The sequence below is a fragment of the Solanum dulcamara genome, chromosome 11 (assembly GCF_947179165.1).
Source record: "Solanum dulcamara chromosome 11, daSolDulc1.2, whole genome shotgun sequence".
NCBI classification, from domain to species: domain Eukaryota; kingdom Viridiplantae; phylum Streptophyta; class Magnoliopsida; order Solanales; family Solanaceae; genus Solanum; species Solanum dulcamara.
Genome location: NC_077247.1, coordinates 18,040,295 through 18,063,969, shown reverse-complemented (window position 1 = coordinate 18,063,969; position 23,675 = coordinate 18,040,295). Strand labels below are relative to the sequence as shown.

General features: G+C 36.1%; 1 protein-coding gene across 1 annotated transcript; it reads right to left on the bottom strand.

Annotated features, from left to right (window-relative positions):
* Window positions 1–4,534: 4,534 nt before the first annotated feature.
* Window positions 4,535–21,292, bottom strand: LOC129871952 (protein NRT1/ PTR FAMILY 8.3). The gene is made up of 5 exons (XM_055946775.1): window positions 21,102–21,292; window positions 18,718–18,823; window positions 18,376–18,593; window positions 11,727–12,283; window positions 4,535–5,613 (listed from the first exon to the last, which is right to left on the bottom strand). Exons 1-5 carry the CDS (start codon window positions 21,153–21,155, stop codon window positions 4,791–4,793), a joined length of 1,758 nt encoding a protein of 585 aa, XP_055802750.1. The 5' UTR covers window positions 21,156–21,292; the 3' UTR covers window positions 4,535–4,790.
* Between the last annotated feature and the right edge of the window lie 2,383 nt (window positions 21,293–23,675).

Below are 23,675 nucleotides of genomic sequence, written 5' to 3'. Positions count from 1 at the left end.
TGTGTGATCAGGCCAAGTGGTTCGCTTGAGAGTCAGTAATGATTTTTGAGTGTCGGTCACGTCTAGGGTACCTTGCCGGGGCGTGATATTTTGTTGTTGTTATGACACTAAATTCTTATTTCCTAGTGCCTTTTGAGTCTATGTTCAAAATCTCAAGTGCTTTAGAGTTGTGGAGAAAATTCTACCATTAATGAATGTTGAAATTTTGAAGCTTTGAAGAAATTTCAAATGGGTCTTGTTGAGTTAAATTGTATTCGAGCTCAAAAGATATTGAATTTTGATATCTAGCTCGGAGGAATGCTACTCTTGAAATTTGAGGCGATTTCTTGAAGAATTGAAGAGGTTGGAAATTTGGGAGTTCTTCATGTGTTCTTAATATTCTTGAGGGAGAAGGAGCAAAAAGAGTACATTTGATCCAAATCTTAAAGAGTTAATAGTTGTTTGGGCTTGTTGAGTTAGGTTGACTTTTTTTAATAAAAGAAAAATTAAATACATGGCTGAATTATAATTACCCACGTAAAAAATGATTTCGCAAAAAAATCAGAGTTAAAAATAATGGTATGGATAAGCCTCTCAAAAGATAATGGTATAGATGAGTCAAAATTTTAACGAATGGTATAAATGAGACTTTTTACAAAGTTCGATGACATATTTGATCTTTTTCTCAAAAAGAAAAAGGAGTGAAAAAGGACAAAATTTGAAAAGACTAGGTGTGAGCAAGATTTGAACATATAGCCTTGCAAGATATTGAACCACCTTAACCATTAAGCTATGGTTTTCAACTATGTTGAGAGGGTTCGTTAAAGTTTATATACACATAATATTTAAATTTGACCATATATATACATTGTAATATTTTGACCGAGCAAGTTCATCTGAACCCCCTACCTCCCACGTAGATCCACCCTTATTTGTATGGCATAGTACAAAAGGCATACACACATATAGCTAGCTATATAAGCTTTTCAAAAGTTAATAGAGACCATACCTATCCAATTAGTGCTTTTTTACCATACATATTCCACAAAATAAGGACTACCGTTCTTTTACCAACTAAACATAATATTTAAAAATAACATTAAACAAAAGATTATCTAGAAATATTTCATTCTCTAATATTATCTAGGTCAATGAACACCATATGTAAGTCTTTTTTCCTATATTGCTCCATCAATCTCCTTATAAGGTATATAGCTTATGTAGCTACAAATTTTGTTTTTTTCTAATTTCAAACAAGAGCACCAATATTATATAGCATCCATTAATTGCAGTAAATCAAAATAAACACGAAATATCATCTAAGAAAAGATAATAATAGTATCACCAAAGATTTAAACATGGGAATAGCCAAAAAAAAAGGACGCTAAGATGATGATAGCTCAAGTAGAAATGGAAACAACTGATAGTTAAGATGTGAAACTCATAAAATGATATTATAAATGTATTTTTGATCATTATTTTTTTTTCAATAAAGTTAGAATGTGAACTAATTAGTTGAACCTTTTCGTCAACTTCTGTCACGATCCAAATTCACAAGTCGTGATGGCACCTATGTTCCCAACCGATAGATAAGCCAACCTAAATATTTTATCAATTTAGTAATATAAATAAAGTAAGATGACAGGCGTCAAGTAAAATATCTCACACACTAAGTCTGTCATGAATATGAAATACAGAAAACTAAATACCCCCCAAGATTTGATGTCATAAGTACAAGAGTTTTTACAATAGGATGTGAATATAGAACTAAAATGACCAGTTTAGACATAATAAATATCATGTCTGAATACTAAAATAACAGAATAAATGAAAGATAGAGGGAGGTGTGGGCCACGGAACAGCTAAGAAGCTCACCACAAGTCCAAGATAACCCAAGCTCGGACTCAAAAAACTTCACGAAATGTGCTCGTAGTTGGAATCGAATCTGCACCACAAGAGAATGCAACAAGTGTAGTATGAGTACGAAACCACATGTACCCAGTATGTCTCATTGACCGACAACGAAGAAGTAGTGACAGGAATATATATAAAATTCATTCTCAAATTTTATAATTCTATTTTATACTTATCAATTAAGTCTCACCAAAATAAGGGTAATCAACCTTCACAAAATATTTAACACATAATCAAGTAAAAATGGAGAAGATAATGAGATTCAATGCAACAACATCAGATGATATGCCTCAAATACCAATAACCTCACAACCGTATATACACAATACTACTCTGAATATACTTCGAGAGTTTGTGACCCATGGGGGACTCGCGAGATCCATATACAGACATGGACGATCTTCACGTGTCTGTGCGGATGATCTCAACGCACTATCATAAAATCAACCATCTCCAGCACGGACGATCTCCACATGCCCAACTTATAATCAAAAAATGCTCTCTCACGAACGATTTTCCTTCTATCAGACCTTCACTCATACTCAATCTCATGTCAATGCAAGTGCACAATATAATTTCAACAACATAGGATATGATGATGCATCTCAATAAATCAAATATCAGTATGACATGTAATCACCTCAACTATCACAATTATACGGGTTCAAATAAGAAGCATAATCACACAAAAGAAATCAATCAATAATACATCAGCTAATGCCTATATGCTTTTGGCATAGCAATAAACTTTCCCTTTATAACACCAGTACTCGTATCAATGTCCGTCACACCATTGATACGAGAACCCCATCTTTCGCCCTTATTTGTTATCTATTTTAATTTTTAATTTTTAATTAGAAAAACGTCCTTCAACGAAGTTTAGAAATCTTAACATACCTCGAATGGAGAACACGTGTCACGAATCTTCAAGATTTTGCCTTTCCCTTTCGTAAGGCTTCAGAACGTTCCCGATCTATCAAATATGCATTATTCATAAGTAAATGAATTCGTAGACACCCATATTACTACATATCTAGCCTAGACCCAAAACTCACCCAAACCTATAACCAATTACCTAAGTCTCAAGCCTAAGATTAAGTCTCAATTTCTCCAATATCATAAATCTAATGGTATTCGCATAATACCATACCCCCCAATAATTAAATATATACCAACATGTCAAAACCAACTTAACTACAAAAACTTGCCAATTCACCAACAAATTATAAGAAACCTTACATATTATCAACCTACTATTTCTGATTTAATAACTAGTTCCTTAAACTTAAAAATTTGTAGACGTAAATTACTGTTACTTGTTACAAGTTATATTAACAAAAAAGAAAAGAAAGAGAGCATACTACTATTCCACTAATTCTAGCATTCTGCAAAGCAAATGGAAAAAGACAAATTTACATTAAATTGGAACCAAAAAGCCAATTTGTCTTCTTGCCCAATAACTAACTCACTGCATCACACTTTTCCACTATCCCTTGCAACATTACAATTTTTTTCAATAGTATAAAAGAAGTTTTTTATCCTTAAAAAATTTAATATACATTTAACATAATGTTTACCTGAAGCACATTAAATGCTTCTCTGGTTCACACCGTCGCAAGTATTGTCGTCTTCTCTATTTTTTTTCAAGTACAAGTTATAAATAACTGTTTCTATTTTATCTAACCTAGATATATGGACTTTAAGGAGTAGTGGGTATGACCCACTTTTATATTTTTTTTTTAAAAAAAAACAACCATTGTCTTTCATTAATAATTAATTATAAAAAAAATATAAATCACCATATAAATTAATTAATTAAAAGAATGCCCTTCAACTAAATAATCATAGTTAAACGGATAGTTCAAAATTCTTATTTAAAATTTTACGGAAAGAGTTAAAATAGTTCTAGTGTTCAAAACGACCTAACGAGTCATTACAACTTCTATATAGTACTATTTAACATATTTGACACTTCTTAACCCATGCATGGGGTGTTTGTGGACAGGTTAGGCCCCTCTTGCGTTGGCGTGGTTTTTTAGTGCTCATAACGCTCTTCAGGACAGTTGAGACTCAAAACATTTGAATTTGATGGAAGTTATTTACTATTCCCTCACTTTCAATTTGTTTGTATGACTTTGATGTGACAATAATTTTAATAAAATAAATTTAAATCCTATGGTTTTAATCTAAAAATATGTAAAATATATCAAAATGTCTTTTAATGTTATGATTTTATACATGTTATATGAAAATCTTAAATAGTAGGCAAAAAAAGAGATTATTTTTTAAACAAACTACAAAGAAAAGTGAGAAACAAATTGTTTGTATGAGTAGCATTTAAAATGTTCACCACTTTTTAAAGTTTATAGGTTTTTGTCTATGATAGATGTTTAGGTTATTCATGAGTAATAATGTTGACATTTAATTGGTGTTCAGATTTCTGATTTTTCAAAAAAAAAAAACTAATAAAAAGATTATAAATAGCATATAAAACCAATTCTCCCCGATTGATTGTTCTACCGTGAACCACATGATTCTGTAAATAGGAATCACCCCGTTCAAGTGAGAATCTCTCTCACTCGGAAAAGACGTAACCAAGAGAATGTAGCTCTGCCATAATTCTAAAGTGTCTAGAGAAAGATGAAGCAAGCAATTTTGAAAGAACAATAAGACGTTACAACTTACACCAATATTTGAACTCCAAACATAACATCATCGGATATTTACATTAAAAACAAGAGGAATTCTTTTGAAAGTTTGGCAACTCATAACGTACAGAAGTTCCAAGCTGTGAAGCTTGTGACTTGCTCGGATATCTTTTAGCATATAAGAATCGAGCATTACATCACGTTTTCTTTCATTTTGAAACATAGACGGTGGCTAAATCCAAATTGGACTTAGGATGCCTTCTTGGATTTATACATTTTGGCACAAAAAATATAGATTACTAAGTTGCAGAAGCTAAGTGCTGCCAAGAGCCAGAAGAAATAATCGAGATGCCCACCATTCAAGTTGTTTGGAATCCATCCAGGTTTGCCACCTTGAGTTGTAATGGACGTTACTACAGTCAGTATAAAAGAGCTCAAGTAATTACCCAAAGCAGTTGTCATCAATGACAATGCACTGCACAAGCTACGCATTGCATCGGGTGATTGATCATAAAAAAACTCAAGCTGCCCAATGAAAGTAAATATCTCAGCTGCTCCCAGTATAAAATATTGCGGAATCTGCCAAAAGATACTGAGAGGTACTGCAACGGCTTCATCCACCAAACCAAGATCTCTTGCGAGTTGCAGGCGCTTGATCTCAACGATAGCAGCAGCCGACATGCACAACATTGAAAGGAAAAGTCCAATACCCATTCGCTGTAACTCGGAAAATCCCCTCTCCTTTCCAGTAAACCTCCTTGCAATTGGAACAAGGATCCTATCATAGATTGGGACCCACACAATAACACTTATGGTATCGAAAGTTGAAAGAGATGCTGCAGGAATTCTGAAGGAACCAATGGCAGTGTCCATCACAATCCCTTGCTCCACAAACATTGTAGACATTTGTGCATAAACAGCAGAAAAGACTATACCAGTTGCCCATATCGGGAACATGCGGATCAAAATTTTCAGTTCCTCAACCTGCGTAACAGTACAGAGCCTCCAAGCATTGGAATAGTCCCCAGTATTCAATTCAGTGTCTGAAACTACAGCAGCTTTGTCAAGGCACCTGAAGGAGATAACGTTATGCAGAAGATCCAAAAGCATGCAAACTGAATCCTTGCAGGAAATTGAGGATTGATAATTTGAATTAAAAAAAAAACCAGCTCTTTGCTTAACGAAATACCAGAAGATAATGAGAGCAAGTATAATTCCAAGAAGTTGCAGCAAGTTAAACATAAATCACATGAGATGCATTGAGGATTGTAGAAAAATTACTTGGTGCTTCATTATAGCATTTTTCAGAGAACTAGTGTTTGTTCACGTATTTTCCTATGTAAATCATTAGAACATATTGTGTGCAAAGATAATGAAATTTTAAGACATACGGCACCAAAAAAAAAAGCTATAATTCCTTCAAAATTCATATTAACGACTAAAAATTGTTCAAATTAAATATTTTCTAGAGCAGCAGAATCAATAATTAATGGTAATACTGAGAAAGAGATTATTTCCCCAAAAGATAAGTACAAGTTACTACAGGTGTAAGATAAATACAACCACCCCAAGTACCTAACGCCATTAAGGAGCCATTTACTGACAGAACAAAGGAGGCAGCAACTAAAAATTTGAATAAATACTTATTCTAAAGCATCAGAATAAATAATTAGACAGTAACACTGTTTGTATGGACAAAGCGGAAATGAAATCTAGGATAGTCAAAGAGGAAAATTCATAGTTGAATTCAAAGTTCTAATTTTCTCTTTTGAAATGGTAATTCAAAGTTAATATTAGTTCAATCAAAATTTAAATTTATCATTAATATAAAATTAATTTTATCTAGAACTCTATCCAACATGAGATGATGTATTTTGGAAGGTAAAAAATTTATTAACATCTTTGAGGGTCCATGGCTTTTATAATAATATAGTTCTTATTTTTTATGATAATGGTTGTAAAATAGGAATAGGAATAAAATTTGCATATATTATCTTACATGAAAAAGGATTGTAGTGACTACAAATGAGCTCTTTCCGGACATATTTTTTGAGAATTTTCTTTTCCAATCATGTCGTCCAGTCCTTGCGGCTCTTTTTGTCAAGTTTCTTTTGGGTTCTGATCACCGGGACCCTATTCTGGTGCCGACAGTGGCTTTCGGGGGGAGATGTGAATTTCTTGTGCTTTCCGGTCTGTTTTCCAGGCCAATATCCATTTGATTTTAGATCTCAGGCCACTGCCAGTCTGATTTCAGATTTTCAGTAGCTTTCAAGTCAGATTTCACAAGATGTCTTTCGGATCTGATATGTTTAGCCCAAAAACACGGGAATCGGAACTTCAAGCCCTATGATTACTTTTGAATCATTCATGGTAAGATCAAACTATTTAGCTTGAGCTTCCTTGGTAGAGTAGTGGTGCAAGGGTCAAGGTGTTCAAGATCAATTAATGAAAAAGGCTAGTTCGATAGATGAAAAGATCAAAGCACAATGGGAGATGATTGACACTGAATTATGGTCTTTTGTGGTGATCTACTGATTCCAGGTTGACACCCTTCTTTAGCCCATTCCATACATGCTTTCAGTATGGGAAAAGACACGCGCTTTATATACTAATACAACAACAACAACAACAACAACCCAGTGAAATCCCACAACGTGGGGTCTGGGGAGGGTAGATTGTACGCAGACCTTACTCCTACCAAGGTAGGACAGCTGTTTCCGAGAGACCCTCGGCTCAAAAAAAAAGCGGAAAAGGGGGTCAGATAAAGTTAAAAAAATTCAAAGCGCTATAGAAAAATAAATCACGAAGGCATCACAGATAAAATAGAGTAATCAAAAGTACTGAAAGCAATAAATAGTAACAGAAATAGCAGAAATGAGAGTACAAGGAATTGTAATGTGCTAGTGCGCCTATGAATAGGGAAGAATAACGAGACTATGTACTAGCCTTCTACCCTAATGCGGGTCCTCCACAGCCTCCTATCTAAGGTCATGTCCTCGGTAAGCTGTAACTGAGCCATGTCCTGTCTAATCACCTCTCCCCAATACTTCTTCGGCCTACCCCTACCTCTTCTGTAGCCATCCATGGCCAACCTCTCACACCTTCTCACTGGGTCATCTGTGTCTCTCCTCTTCACATGCCCAAACCATCTCAGTCGCATTTCCCGCATCTTGTCTTCCACCGAGGCCACTCCTACCTTGTCCCGAATAGCCTCATTTCTAATCCTGTCGCTCTTGGTGTGACCACACATCCATCTCAACATTCTCATCTCGGCAACTCTCATCTTTTGAATGTGAGAGATCTTAACTGGCCAACACTCTGCCCCATACAACATAGTCGGTCTAACCACCACTTTGTAGAATTTGCCCTTAAGTTGTGGTGGCACCTTCTTATCGCATAGCACTCCGGAAGCGAGCCTCCATTTCATCCACGCTGCCCCAATACGATGTGTGACATCATCGTCAATTTCCCCGCTGCCTTGCATGATAGACCCAAGATACTTGAAACTACTTCTCTTTTGAATAGCTTGGGCACCAAGCTTAACTTCCACGCCAACCTCCTGAGGTGTCTCACTAAACTTGCACTCTAAGTACTCTGTCTTGGTCATACTCAGCTTAAACCCTTTAGACTCCAAGGTATGTCTCCAATCCTCCATCTTAGCATTAACTCCACTACGAGTCTCATCAATCAGGACTATGTCATCCGCGAAAAGCATACACCATGGCACCTCACCTTGAATTTGTCGCGTCAATGCATCCATTACCAAGGCAAATAAAAATGGACTTAGAGCTGATCCTTGATGCAACCCCATCCCAACTGGGAAATGCTCTGAGTCCCCTCCTACTGTCCTTACCCTGGTTTTGGCTCCCTCATACATGTCCTTGATCACCCTAATGTATGCCACAGGTACATCTTTAGCCTCCAAACATTTCCATAGTATCTCTCTTGGAACTTTATCGTAGGCCTTTTGACATCTCATTTTTTTATGACGTGATATCTTGAATGACAAACTTAAAGAAACAAGAGTCGGATATGTCAACTTACTTGGGATAGGTACATTCAATTATGGAGGAACTTGAGAGTTTAATGTCAGTCACCATGAACGTTGAAAAGCCACAAGAGCAAAGACAGAAGTCCTTTCGAGTTCTTACACTTATTGGACTTCCTATTAACCTTGATTCGGTGTGTGGTCAGATTTTAGCTAGTCCTACGGTTCCTAAAGTTGATGAACTATTCTCTCGTTTATTTCGTATTGCTACGTCTCCCAATCACACAATCGTTTCATCACTCACCATTGACTCCTTTGTTCTCGCATCTCCAACCACAAAAAATCCAACATCTCAGTCTATGGAGAATCGATGAGGAGGAGGTCATTTTGGAAGATCTCGATCTAAGTGTAGTTATTATCATAGGCTTGGACACAATTATGACATATGTTATACTCTGCATGGTCGACCACCCAATAATGCTCAGATTGACACTACACATAATAAGGGGTTTTCTTTATCTGAAGAGGAATATAATGATTTCTTTCATAATTGAGAAAGTAAGCATCTCCACAAGTAGCCTTAGTTGCTCTGCCTAATACTTCCGTTGCTGGTAATTCTTTTGCTTGTATTTCAAAATCTAGTGCCCTTCGACTGTGGATCATGGATTCAGACGTTCTGATCATATTTTTGGTAATAAATCACTTTTGTCAAATATTGTTTATTCACAATCTCTTCTTCCGTTACTCTAGCCAATAAGATCCAAACAAAACCAAGAGGAGTTGGACAAGCTAAACCCCTATCTTCTGTGACTTTATACTTTGTTCTTGATGTCCATTTCCTCATTAGTTTATTCTGATATTTGGGGTCCTAGTAGAGTTGGTTCAACCTTAGAATTTTGTTATTCTGTTAGTTTCATTGATGATTATTCCAGATGTACTCGAATTATCTTAATGAAAGATTGTTCTGAGTTATTTTCTACATTTAAGAGTTTTGTGCTAAAATACAAAATCAATTTGATGTTTCTATTCTTTCTTACTTTTGTAGAGAATGCTTTAGAATGCTTATCCTTCCACTTTTAGTAGTTTATGACTCACCAAGGAATTATTTATCAGACATCTTGTCCATACACCCCTTAGCAAATAGGGGTAGCAGAAAAGAAGACTAGGCATCTCATGAAACAGTTCACACGCTTTTCATTAAATCCCATGAACCTTGCGTTTTTGGGGCGATGCAATTCTCACAACCTGTTATTTAATTAATCAGATGCCCTTATCTTCCATTACATTTGTAACAAGCTCAATATATATAACTTGTATGCACCAACTTGAGGGGGAGTGTTAGAATAAGAATAAGAATAGGATTTGTAAATAGTATCTTACATGGAATAGGATTGTAATGTAGTGTCTATAAAGAGGGCTCATTGTAACTACGTAGATACAAAATTCAATAATATTTTTATCTATTATTCCTCACAGTGAGATCTCATATTTCTCCTACCACTCCATATACTTCTAGGCTACAAATCCCTGCAGATTTTAGACACTAGTATGCTAACTATGGGCCAAATTAAGTGATTATAGTACCCCCCCCCCCCCACACACACACACACAAGTACATAAATAAGGCCACAAGGCGCAAGTGATGTGCTTGGGAAATGATTAGGAGTTTGCGAAAGTTGGAACAACAAAAGTACTAAAAAGTATCAAATTGGGACAGCCTACAAGAAGTTCTCGAGATGCTCTTGCACCGGGGGAATGGTTGATATGGTCAAGTGCAACAGCCTAAGGGATCAGTTGATTGTTGGTCAGAGTTATGCAAGTATTAGTTATGTAGGGTTCAGTTATGCGGAATTTAGCAGTTCCATTTTCTATCGTACATAAAATTATACATAAATTGACTCATAACTTATACATGTTTTAGTTATGTAGGATTGTAAAATGATAACCAAACACCATACTTGGTGTGCTGAATTTTATACCTAACAAAAGCTACCAAACATTGTATTAACTATGCTAGCTTTAATACATGAATAATTCCCTTCCTAACCATTAACCAAACGACCCCTAAGTGCACTATGAGCCGATACAATAGCAAGGCTAGCCCTAAAGCATACATAAATTGGGCAAGACTGGTGCATCGCGAGAAAAGGTGTCCTAGTTAAGGTTGGCCAAAGGACATTAACTAGTGCATTCAAGCCCCATTGCCACGACCATATCACACACCTACCTGCGTGTATATATAAGATCACGCGAGAAAAAGAAATAGTGAAATGGAGAAGAGTTTTTGGAGCATTGAAAGGGACACCTACAAGGCATTTAACACACTATTAAGGTGAGTCATTTATCATGTTTTTAGATAGACTTCACTGATTAAATGCTAGCATTAACATCAAAATCATAGACTTCACTGATTAAATGCTAGCATTAACATCAAAATCATATTGATTCGCTAGAATTCAACAAATCTTCAAGAAGCACCACAAATTGGAATTCTAGGGTGGTTTGACTTCAAACAGGTAATTCCACTAGCCACACTTAGTTTATGATGCTTAAATAAGTATGTAGAAGGTAAGTTTGAGTAGCACCCATTGCTGAATTGAAGTATCGGATGAATCTTATGAGTGGGTATCAATGAAGGTTGTCACTTGGTTGGGGAAGGTGAATAGTAATTGTGAGTATGAATTGGTTATTGTAGTGATCCAAACAGCTACAACAATCAATAGTCTATCTAATCAAGGGGGCTGAATGGTGAATAAAGATTTCACCATTCATTTACAATTGAGGACTTGGATGGCTTAAAGCCTAAGTGTAAAGCCTAGATGGCTTATGTTGAGTTGTAACGGGTATGAATTGATAGATTTGAATTGTATTCATGTAGAGATTGTTGAGCGCTTGAAGTGTCAATTGTTTGATAGGTTAAGACTACATCCATGAAAATTTTAGATATACCTTCCTTGAGTCCTTTGCCAAAAAGCATGATTCTGAATATGTATTAAAATGTTTTAGAATGAGTATGTATGTTCGAGGGAGCAAGCGAACATGAATTTTCCGGGTTTCTTGAAAGTTATGCCTCAAAGTGCAATTCTATGTATGAAATGATATGATATGAAAGATATTCTGACTCGAGCCTTACGAGAACATAGAGGAGAAGAAGTGCAAAGTAAAAATGTACTTGGCAAAAAGGAAAATATTATCACCTCAGTTCATCCGTGTGCAACAGCTTTCGGCTTCCTTCTATTGCAGAGCTTTTGTCTGGGGCTTCATAAAGTAGTGTACTATCATCGGGGACAGACAAGTTCCATTTGTGGAATGCTGCAACCAAAACCTGGCACATTCTTGTGAGAGGACTTCCCCCAGGCTTCTGAAATCTGTAGAGTGGTGTACCGAAAAAGAAACTTGCAATGGCAATGCCCATGAAAACTGCAGGGATGCCAAACCCAAGGCCCCATCCAGCATTTTCTTGAATCCACACAATCAAACTGCTTGATATCAAAGCTCCAATGTTGATAGAAAAATAGAACCAGTTGAAGAAGGATCCCTTTTTAACTCTCTCTTTTGGATCTGTGTCATCAAATTGATCAGCTCCAAATGACGAAACACATGGCTTGATCCCACCAGTACCAAGAGCAATCAGATAGAGGCCAAAAAAGAATATGGCATACTGTGCAGGAGTTGCTGAAGGGCACACAGAACCCACACATTCAGGGGGCTTAAAAGCAGGAACTGAAGCTGATAGTGTCAATGTGCACATGCCCTTTACAACCAATCAACAACCAAAAAACATAAAATAAGAAGTGTAAGTCTGGCAAGCAGATGTAATAGAAAGAAAGGCTGCAAGAACAGGATATGCTTCTATGTTGCACTAGAGGCAAGACCAAAGGTAAAATACCAGTTGCGAAGGGGAGATTGGGAATACAAAGTTAGGATACCGGTTTTCAAGACAAGACATGTATTTAATATCTCACTTGAACTTGCAATATCAGTCGTAAGGATGAGACCTTTAATCACAACAGTTGTAAAAGGCACTGAGCAGATAGCTACTATATTTATTCCTTATAACATTCTTATGTTTTGCCCCAAATTTAGTTTATCTAAAACTTGGCAAATATGACATATTTCACAAAGTTGTTATAAGTTCCATATGACGAAGTTGAAAGCTAATTTAAGACAGTATTAGAAGGAAAAGTATATCTCTTTGGATCTGTCATGAAAAGAAATTGGCACTTAAGCAGTTTGCAGGGAAAGCGGCTCTATCTTCCTCAAAGTTGCATCAACAATACATAAACTGAGAACCACAGTTGCACCCACCAATTATAAAGAAATGAAAAGGGTTAAATATGTATCACTTCTTTTTATAGTTAATATGCCACTAGGCAGCGTACCGGAGTGAGTAATTTACTCCAAACCAATAAAATACACAGGGTCACCTCTACCTTTTACATCATATCTAAAGTTGGAACTTCCAAAAATTAAGTAGGGTAGAAACATCTTAGAATTTATATTGGATAAGATGCAAATACACCATGAAAGAATAGTGGAAATGCTCATGTAGAATAAGAAAAAACTGATACACAGCAGCCTTGCACATTCCTGAACCATGAAATTGCCCATTTCCATCATCCTCATGATTTCATCTCTGTTGCATCTTATGCTCTGCAGGTATGCGAATTCAATTAAATTGGCCCACAACTTCAACAAATAAAAAGCACCTTGGCAATCACTCATCACTGGCTGATAGTTCTTATGCGTAGGGAGGAGCATTGAAACTTGTCCATATGAAGGATCCTACTATCTTTGGGAACAACCTCTTCAAATGAGTTGAAATATACCTCATAATCGTCGTCAAATGCAAGATTCACCACATATGAATATCTCCCACTGAAAGGGACGCTCTCCTTTTAATCGCTCTGGCACATATGTTGAATAGTTGTTTTATGCGTTCATCCATATTCCAGGAACAAACATAGAGAGCTGAATTTCATGAATAATATGGAAGGCAATATCCTCTGATAACAAATGTGGATGTGTTGCAGCATAACATAGAACACTGTCCAGGACATTCATGATATCACCATCAATAGGAAAATCATCTGGGAGCATACAGTAAAGTGCAAACAATCTCGTCTAATTATCAAACCAAAAGTTAGAGGATCCCATTTTGATTTCCCCCCAAATTTAATGCTAAGTCAACTCTCTTGCCTCTAACATTTTACGTGACATGTAAAACAAGCATGTAAATCCATTGGGACCACGAGCACTTTAACCATTCAAAGTTCTAAACCAATCACCGCTTAACTTCTTTTTTTAATCGGTAAACAATTGCTTAACATCTTTTATATATAGTGAAGCTACCAAGGAGTTATTTTGTGTAAGAAATCAAATTAGGTACACACCTCAAGATTTCAGGCACCCTTTATTCCTTGATTTGTTCTTGAAAGAATCTGATAGCTTCATTGGAAAGCTCTTCAATGGTGTCCCTCCATATACTATCAGCATCTTGAATTCTTTTCACATGAACCTTTTTCCTTCTTCCTTTAACATGAGAATGAAAGAACTTTGTATTACAATCTCCTTCCTTGAACCATGTGATATCTGTTTTTTGCTTCCGAAATTCCTCCTCCAAGTGTAGATATTTATTTAACTCTGCTTGTTCATTATGCAATCTTTTCTGATTGAGCTAAGGATGCAATTCAAATTGAACCTCGTGTACTTTAATTCCATCAGAGTAACTACAAGCTGGAAAATATCACCATAACTGGTTTTGCTCCATTTCACAAAGGCATTTCTTTTACATTCTTCAACCTTTTTTTTAAAGAATAAAGAACGGATCTCACAAAAAAACTCTGCAATCAATTACTCCTAACCACCTCCAGAAATTCTTCATGCTTAATCCAAAAATTCAAGAACTTGTATGGCTTTTTTATAGGAAAATACTCCGTGGTACCATTAAATAATAAAGGAGCGTGATCTAAGCCACTTTGGAAAAGATGTTCAACATCAAGATTGGGAAAATAAGACTTGCAATTCTTGACTGACAATACATCTATCTAATTTTTAAAAATACAAGCTTCATCTTCTCCCAGTCCACCAAGTATAGACACTTCCTTTGGAACCCTAATTAGTTAGACCACAGTTTGACATACAATGTGTAAACTCCTCAACTTCGGACACTAATAATGCAGCCCTCCAAATATCTCATCCTCTGATAGAACCACATTGAAGTCACCCACTACCATCCAATGGGTATTATTGGTGTCCCTACTCCCTAGGATGATATAATGAATCCCATAGTTCAATTTATCCATGCATTTTGTTTAGACCTTGATGACAGTAAGTTGTTGCTACATATCCTTAAGAACCATAACTTTGAAATTTTCATCAATAAAAGCACAGATCTTCTCTGAATAATTTTAAAAAGCAGTACAAAGTCCCACTTTCCTCATGTACCTCTCAATTTTGCTTGCATATAGAAATATTTTTTTCCATAAGCACCAATTGGTGCTTTCTATGCACGGTAAGCAATCATGCAAATGTTTTTTTGGGGGGTATTCACAGGCTTGATATTCAAAATTAGAACCTTATTCATCATTAATTGTTCTATTTTGGGAAGCTGTGCACTTTAGTTGCATCCTAGGAAGCAAATTATCTTGTTTTAAGTTCTTGCTGCCAGGCTCCTGTTTTGTATTTTCAACAATTTGTCTTCGAGATAGATCACCACTTCTAGCAACATTTGAAACTTCTGTGCTGTGGATTTATCAGTCTCTTCACAAAATCTTACAGCCTTCTCAAAGTTTTCATGTTCCAGTGGATCACTGTGGCTGTCAACAACACCTTGGCCATCAACAATTTTATTAACAAGTTGAGCTGCTGAGTTTTCTTATATCATGAGACTGCATGCAAGTTACTAACTCCAATAGGTGCATCAGCATCTGCCTTGTTCAATTCTACTTGATCACCCCACTTCAAATTGGATTCACTCTTATTCCAGAAAGGAGGAGACAATTGAAGACTTATCAAAGGTTTGTGAGGAACGTGTGGACACGACTGGTTCGTCGTAACTATAAGCAAATCTTTAATTTAAGCGAAATAATTTCCAACCACTCCTGTGTTGATTGCACAAGCCTTCCCAGGTTCCTTTGACAACAATACTTTGCCTCCACCCAACTCCTTATTCTTTGACTTAATTAAGCTATCAACCAATGCCTCCTTCCCAGTATCCTCCATCTTAGATTGATAAGGAATATGCTCCCTTTTCAAAATAGTAATTGGCGTCACAGTTAAATTAGGACTATTAGTTTCCTTCCTTTGGGGATTCATCAGGAACAATCGCCACATATTTTTTTCGAAAATTGTAATTACCACACTATTATTAGCATCACCTTAGTTTTCTTTCTCCTCTATATCAGCTATTGGAACAGAAGAACTATTTGTTGGTAAAATAGAAAACTCCTTACCTTTTGAACCATCAGATTTATGAGCAACAATCTGTTGATCAGTTGCACCATCAACCTTCTTATTACTCTCAGCCTTTTCCTAAACCCGTTTCCTTTTAGGACTGCCCACTACTTTACCACTCTTCAACACTTTAATACTTTAATGGTTATATAGTATCACGGGTTCAAGCCTTGGAAACAGCCTCTGGCAGAAATGCAAGGTAAGGCTGCGTACAATAGACCCTTGTGGTCGGGCCCTTCCCCGGACCCTGCGCATAGCGGGAGCTTAAGTGCACCGGGCTGCCCTTTTATAGTATCATTAGAAGGTACCTCATCTAATCTACCACTTTGGTCTTCATTCTTCTCCACATTCAATTTGGATGTAACACACGGCATTCCTCACCATTATTGCCTAGAAGATGGCAGTTTTTTCAATATTTGGGCAAATAATCATAATGTACTTTTGTCCATTTTGATCCAACTTCACCGTTAATAATGTCATGACAGTCGATCTGCACTTTATTGGGAAATCTCCAAGCAAATCGACCTCAACCTTCACCCTAGCACAGCTAGGCCGAGTTTGATTATTTGTAGCCATTTACACTGTCAAAACTTTCCCAACAGCTAATGCAAGAAAAAATTACTGACTCTTTAGCAGATAAATCAGGAGATAGGCCTGAGAACAAAATGCATGCAACTATAATTGACGTTTCTTCATCTGGATCAAAACAAGGATCCCACTTTAACATGGGTAAATATGTCTTTAACATTGAGATCGACGCCGGCTTTGTTAGCATATTAACACAAAATGATTTCTTAAGAACTGATCTTGCAATCAACCTTGATCGCACATTGAGTTGGAATGATGTTTCTTAAATTTTCGGCTTCCATCCATCCACACGAAATTTACCAATAACAGCCTATTGTAAATTCTTCTTGATGATAAGTCGATCAAACTGTCAGAATCCCAAGTCACAGAGGTTCCCTACGGTGATACAAAACAGGTTTGAGTGGAATAGGTTGCGAGGGGCTGTAGCAGTGGAGGGTTTAAGGAGTGAAGCATCGGAAGTAGGGTTAGGAGGCTGTCCAGCGGCAACAGCCACCACGGCTACTAGTCGCCTCACGATCCCCCAAAAATCACCAGGGAAGGGCTGCCAGCCCTCGCATCTATTCTTTTTTCCTTTATTGAAATGGAAAACAAGTTGTTGTTAAAGCCCTAGAGTTTTGTAATATATGAATCACTTGAAGTTGATTCTGTAATTTCTACTTTTTTGATTCTGTAATTTCTACTCTTTTTTTCCTTATTACTTTTTTTGAAACTGGTAACTTTTTTGTATTCCTCAGCATTAAGGGCTATGCTGGCCACCTCCAAAAGATGTTAAAAGAAAAGGACAGAAATAACTTGCACAGAACTTATGAAGTCCACTAATTGGATCTCCTCTTCTATATCCTGTTCTTTACACCAAAAACCTAAAATAGTGATTACTTTCCATTTTATCTTCTGTATTATACATTCCTTTCCTTCAAAAATTGCTTGGTTCATTTCTTTCTATATAATCCACAAAATACATGCTGGAACTGTTCTCCGCCATCTTTTCCGACTCTTACTGCCTCTCCTTTTGATCCAACAGCTTAGAAGATCAGCAGTGTGTTCTGGAATAGTCGAGCATTCATTGTCTATGCTAGTAAGCAGAGCCCAAACCTGTGCAGTTACCCTACAGTGCAGAAAAAGGTGCTTGTAAGTCTCTAAAGCCTCTTTACAGAGGAGGCATCTAGAGGCTACTGTTTTTCCATATCTTCTTCTCTCTCTTTCCTTTTTATTTTGGGGTGGGGGGGGAGATGAAATACTCTCTGCTGTTACAGATAGGAACGACGAAAAACATCTCCAGCTATCCAAAGTTCCCTTTTATATCATTCTATTGTCAATTCTAATGTTCCAGATATGAATGATAAACTAGATGAAACATAAAGAATTTCAAAGGTTTAAATTCTTTTTGATTGTCATCTGAATGTCTATATAAGATTCAGTAAAAAGTTGATGACCAGCCTGCACCAATACTTCTGTTCCACCAAAGAGAAGAACAAGATTCACCAAGATTGAGCACTGTGGGGAAAGTGCAGGCCCACAACGCCATTAGTCAATCTGCATTACTGAGATTCCTAATTAATCTAAAGATGACCAATACAATTTCGACGATTTATGAGAAAACATCAATGTTAAGTTTTGGAATTCCCCAAGGAGTGGAAACAAAACAAATATCAGTAGATTGAAGTTAGTTATGATAAGAGAAACTCTCCAGTGGGAAAGGGAAAATAACAAAATATGAATATGCACGTCACAAGAAGAAAATTTATAATTATATCACACACCATAAGTTTAGTACTTTGTGTAAAATGAAGGTGAGATATTTACGATGAAGTAGATCGTGGAGAAGGTAGCAATCGTCCAATATCTTCCCCAGTATGCATCTGCCAGTACAGCCCCAATTAGGGGTGTTAGGTAACAAGTGCCTTGCCAAGTTGTCACATTTCTAGCAGCTGATACATTTCCCTCATGTAACTTTGTAGTAAGATAGGTAACAAGATTAGCAGCAATGCCATAGTATGCCAAACGTTCACAACATTCATTACCTGAAACCAAACTCAGCATCCAAATCAATTATACCATAGAGCAGAATGAACAACTAACTATGCCAAAACAGGGAAAAAGAGAAAGAAGAAAAGAAAAGAAAAGGGAAATCTGAGTCTGACATACCAAGAATAAAGGGGCAAGCTCTCCAGTTACCTGTCTCACTCTTTAAAACAGGATTACCCTTGATATCAACAGAACCATCCCTAGTGTAGAGTCCACTATTCTCATTCTGCAAATAGGAATGTTTTTAAGAATGCTTCAACAAAAGTAACTTGCAGGGTACATTTCTTATGGTAAAATAACGTGCAAGGAAGTACATTTGCATCTAATTAACATCTCTACATTAAACAAGAATGACAGACTATGTTTTAAGATGTGGAATAGCCAGAGTGTTTACACATACCCAAATTAATTTTGTAAGCGAAAGATTCATATAAAAAAGAGTACAGGATAAAAAATGCCCCTCAACTATGCGAAATAGAACAATTATGCCCTCCGTTGAAAAGTGTTTTGCATCTACCCCAGCCGTTACCAAAGTCTAGGGGCATCTTTTACCTCTTTTTCTTTTACCACCCAACCCCCTTTTTACCCCCTCCTCGTTTACTACCTCACCCTCTCCAAAAAAATAGAATTGAAAATCCCCTATCAGTGGTTCCTCTTCTGTATTATTTCAGGGGTCATTTTATTTGTATATGAATAACCCTCAAATATAGTTGTAGTAAATAATTTCTTTTATGTGAGAGGAATTGAACTCAACTATATCAGTCATTGTATTATTGTATTTATAAAAAAATAAAGGAAATGATCATAGCAATCTCGAATTCAGCAAATGGAGGTCAATTTAGAAATTAATACACTTTCAACTAAGTAATCTTAAATGGGAAGGGTTTTTCCACCTTTTCATATACATCCATAGATTGAAAAAAATTATAGCATTATTATTTGAATAATACCTGGAGTGCAAGTTCAGTGACGCAAGGTGAAAGTAAGGATCAATGAACTAGAAATACCCAAGAGAAAAAGTTTCAAGTATCTTGGGTCCATAATCCACAAAGATGGGGAGACTGACGATGGTGTCACACACCGTTTGGAGCGGGGTGGGTAAAACAGAGGCTCACCTCTGGGATACTATATGAAAAGAATGTATTGCCAAGACTTAAAGATAAGTTCTACAAAGTGGTGGTTAGACCAATATTGTTGTATGTGACAAGTGTTGGCCAGTCAAGAACACCCACATCTAAAAGATGAAGGAAGAAGAGATGAGGATCCTTAAATGAATGTGTAAGCATACTCGGAGAGATATGTTTAGGAATGAAGTTGTAATGGGCAAGGTGGGAATGGCCTCACCGGAGGAGATGAGGTAAGTGAAACTGAGGTTCATGCATATGAAGAAAAGGAGTGAGGATGTGCCAGTGAGGAGGTGTGGGGGGTTGGTTGTAGCAGGAGTTAAGAGAGGTAGAGGTAGGTCGAAAACGAACTAGCGGAGGTGATTATACAAGACGTGGTAACACTTCAGTTGACTAAGGACATGACTTTAGATAGGAAGTTATGAAGTCGGGGATTAGGATAGAAGGTTACTATGTAGCTGAGTAATGCATCACTTTGTGTGAGAGAGGCAAGGTGCTACCTTCTTCTCTCCTTTTCTCCTTTTTAGTAGTATTATTTAGTTATTGGGTAGTTTCTTATTCTTCAATTTCTATTACATTTGATATTGCCCTTGTTTTGTATCTTGCTATTTTGTTGTCTTACTTTTCTCATATTCCTGCATTGGATACGTTTCTTTTGATCCGAGGGTCTACCAAAACAATTTGTCTACCCCACAAAGGTAGAGATAAGGTCTATGTACATCCCACACTCCCCAAAACACACTTGTGAGATTACACTACATATGTTGCAGTTGTTGTACTTGGATACAACAAGGTTGTTCTTTTGTTTTCATGTTATCAAATGAAACTATGAAAAATAACTTGCTGTGGCTAATCATTTAACATGTTGGTATAAAAAATCAATGCATTATCGGCGGATATAGTTTAAGCTGGTAATGCATCAAGCACACTGTTAGCCATAGTGAGTCTACCTCCCCTAGACAAATATTGGCACTTCCAATTGATCAACTTCTTCTCACACTTTTCTATCACCCCATTCCAGATCCCCTTTCATTTGCTCTTTGCCCCCAACGTTGTATACACCTTTCAATGTGTCTAACAAATTGAAAAGCTTTTTGTGACCAGTAGTTAGGAAGGTAAAGAGTCTAACTAGCGAAAATATTGCAGATGATTTATTATGTTAACAAATACTCAGCAGAGTTAGCTTCATACAGTATGGTATTCCTACATAAGTTTGACCAAAGGGAAAAAGAGATCAATCAAACACAAATTTTGTCTTCTTCATTTAAACACCAATAAGAGCCTATGCAATAGAAAGAAAACACTTAACCCCCAAATGGATTTCAAATTATGTATTCAATATAAAGTTCGATGCAGAAGGAAACAAAGAGAAATTAGAACCTCAAGAACACCACCATCTTCAAGAAGAGGTATTGCCTCTGTTTGACTACCCATATGCAAAGCTTCAAGTTGATGGATCTCACTCTTTGCCTTATCTGGTACTGAAAATTGAGATTTTTCAGAGGGAAATGGCACAAGATCATAAACGGGTAAACCGGTAGAGAGGTGGAATATTTATTGGTAAACTTCTACAGAGGTGGAATACTTCAAAAAAAAAATTAGATGAGACGCTATTTTTATATTTTAATTTTAATTCCCTAAAAGAATTACGGCTATAAAAAAGCATAATATATAAATTTGCATTTTTAACTTGATTTTATTTTATATTATTAAAAGTTAAATAAATAGGCTTGAGTAGGTACAAGTAGAACTTAACTTATTTAAAGTTAAATAAATAGACATGTAAATGCTATGTGACATAATACACTTAAGGCACCACATAGAATGTAAATTGTCACATAGGATGTGGACGTGTGTATACTTGTTTAGAATTATACATGCTTAAATGTTTATTTTTGTAACCCAAAATTGAAAAACATATTGTGAGTTAAGCCAAGTTAAAAAACATATTTATGCATTATGCCTATAAAAAGTTTCAAAGTTTTATTAAATTATAAATTTTATAAATAAATTATTTAATAATTTTTTTCTTCTCAATATCATTTTATCAATTAAAATAAAATAAATTTATGTACCTTTTTAATGGATAATATATGTCATATATGTAAGATCATAATTCATAGTAAACTCATCGTTAATTTTTATTTAGATAATGATAAAAATAATTATAATAAAATAAAAAATATTTTTATTTAATTTTCAAATTAAAGTAGGATAAATATTTGCTAATAAAACTATTATTAGAAAAAAAATGTTCAAAAATTAAATAAATAATACATTTATTTGGAAAAGGGGCTTTTTGACTCATTAAGTAATAATAAAAGTATTTTTTGACCAAAATATTGAGGACAAGAGTATTTTTGACTATACCATAATATTTGTTAACCTGTAACAAAAAAACATATGTTATGAATTAACTACTTAAAATTTTGGGATGATTGAAGTCCTATATAAAATCTACAAAGAGGATAGGCATGTATAAACAATCAAAAGAATATCAAAATCCCACCAGTAATGGGCGAAGGTACATCACTTAAATAATAACAATTTGGCTAAATTTGGTAAGTATAATGTCACGACTCGATTTCTTAGGTCATAATTACATCTACTATGACCCCTCAATAGGCAAGTCAATCCATATTCCAAAATTGTGAGTAATGGGATGTCAGGGTAGAAGACCAGCAATTTAAACTAAAAGCAGTAATGATATAACAGGAACATAAATAAATGGCAGAAGCAAATCAACATATATACAAATCAAAAGATCCTTCCCAAAACCTGTAATTCACATGTATAGAGTTACTACAAAGTGAGTACAAGCCCCAAAAGTGGACCACAGAAATAAGACTATCTCAAAGAGCAAAAGACAGACAAAATATATATATACAGAGGGAGACGGGTAAATCGAAAACGTTGTGTGCTCACCCTTGTCTCCGATCATGACCGTAGTTGGCTCGAAATCAACGTTGATAGCTAGTACTCGGACTTGTATCCCGTAAACAGATGTAGAGTGTAGCATGAGTACCAAAACAATAGGTACCCAGTAGGCATCATAGGCTGACTAACCAAGATAAGCAAAAGTAAACTGAAATGCAGAAACTAACACAACTAGAGACAGGAACAAGAAATAATCTAGGTCTGTACACGAGCGTACGCACACACATGGAGAAAATACAAAAACTAGCTAAATCTGTCGGGCTCTCATAAACCTGATGGGTAAGATCGTGTATAAGTCTAAAAGTAATAACCCGAATAGACCCCCTTAAGCCCGAATGGAGCACAGATAGTTGGAGCGACATGAAGAAAGTCTGATGTAGTACCAACAGTGTCAAAAAATCCCACGAAATTGAACCGTGCCATTCCAAGGACCTAAAGCTTGAACCCGAAAGATGAACAAGTTAAGGACTTGAACCGAAGAAATGTTAGAGGATCAAGGACTTGAACTGAGATTTGAAAGTAACCAAGAACTTGAACCCAGGTTTGGATATTTGTGGACTTGTACCACATTTAAAGAGACCAAGGACTTGAACCAAGTTAATAGTAGCTATGGACTTGAACCAAGGCTAATAGCGGCGGTGGACTTGAACCATGGCTAAGTAAGTTAAAGGACTTGAACCGAGGCAATATTACCAAGGCAAGGACTTGAACCCCGCTTGGTGGAGTAAATTGGGGACTTGAACCACGAGTAGAAGCAAATCAGTGAGAGTTAGGATCAACGTCCAAGTGAGAATCACAGGGAGAACCCTCAATCTGAATGCCATCAATAAATCACTCCAGCCCAACCCACATCAAACCAGTATCGATGAATAGATTTCCAGAACTAGGGGTGTACATGGACCGGGTTGGTTCAGATTTTTTACAAACCAAACCAAATCATTTGTGTCAGATTATTAAATTTATAAACCAAACCAAACCAAACCAATAAAAGTTGGGTTTTTCGATATTATTTTTTCT

Excerpts from the sequence above, each read along its gene's own strand:
- LOC129871952 (XM_055946775.1), bottom strand. The coding sequence starts at position 21,155 with ATGGGTAGTCAAACAGAGGCAATACCTCTTCTTGAAGATGGTGGTGTT. Across the intron at positions 18,824-21,101 it reads AAGATGGTGGTGTTCTTGAG|AATGAGAATAGTGGACTCTA; the intron begins GTTCTAATTTCT and ends TCCTATTTGCAG. Across the intron at positions 12,284-18,375 it reads TCTCCACGATCTACTTCATC|GGCATGTGCACATTGACACT; the intron begins GTAAATATCTCA and ends TTGGTTGTAAAG.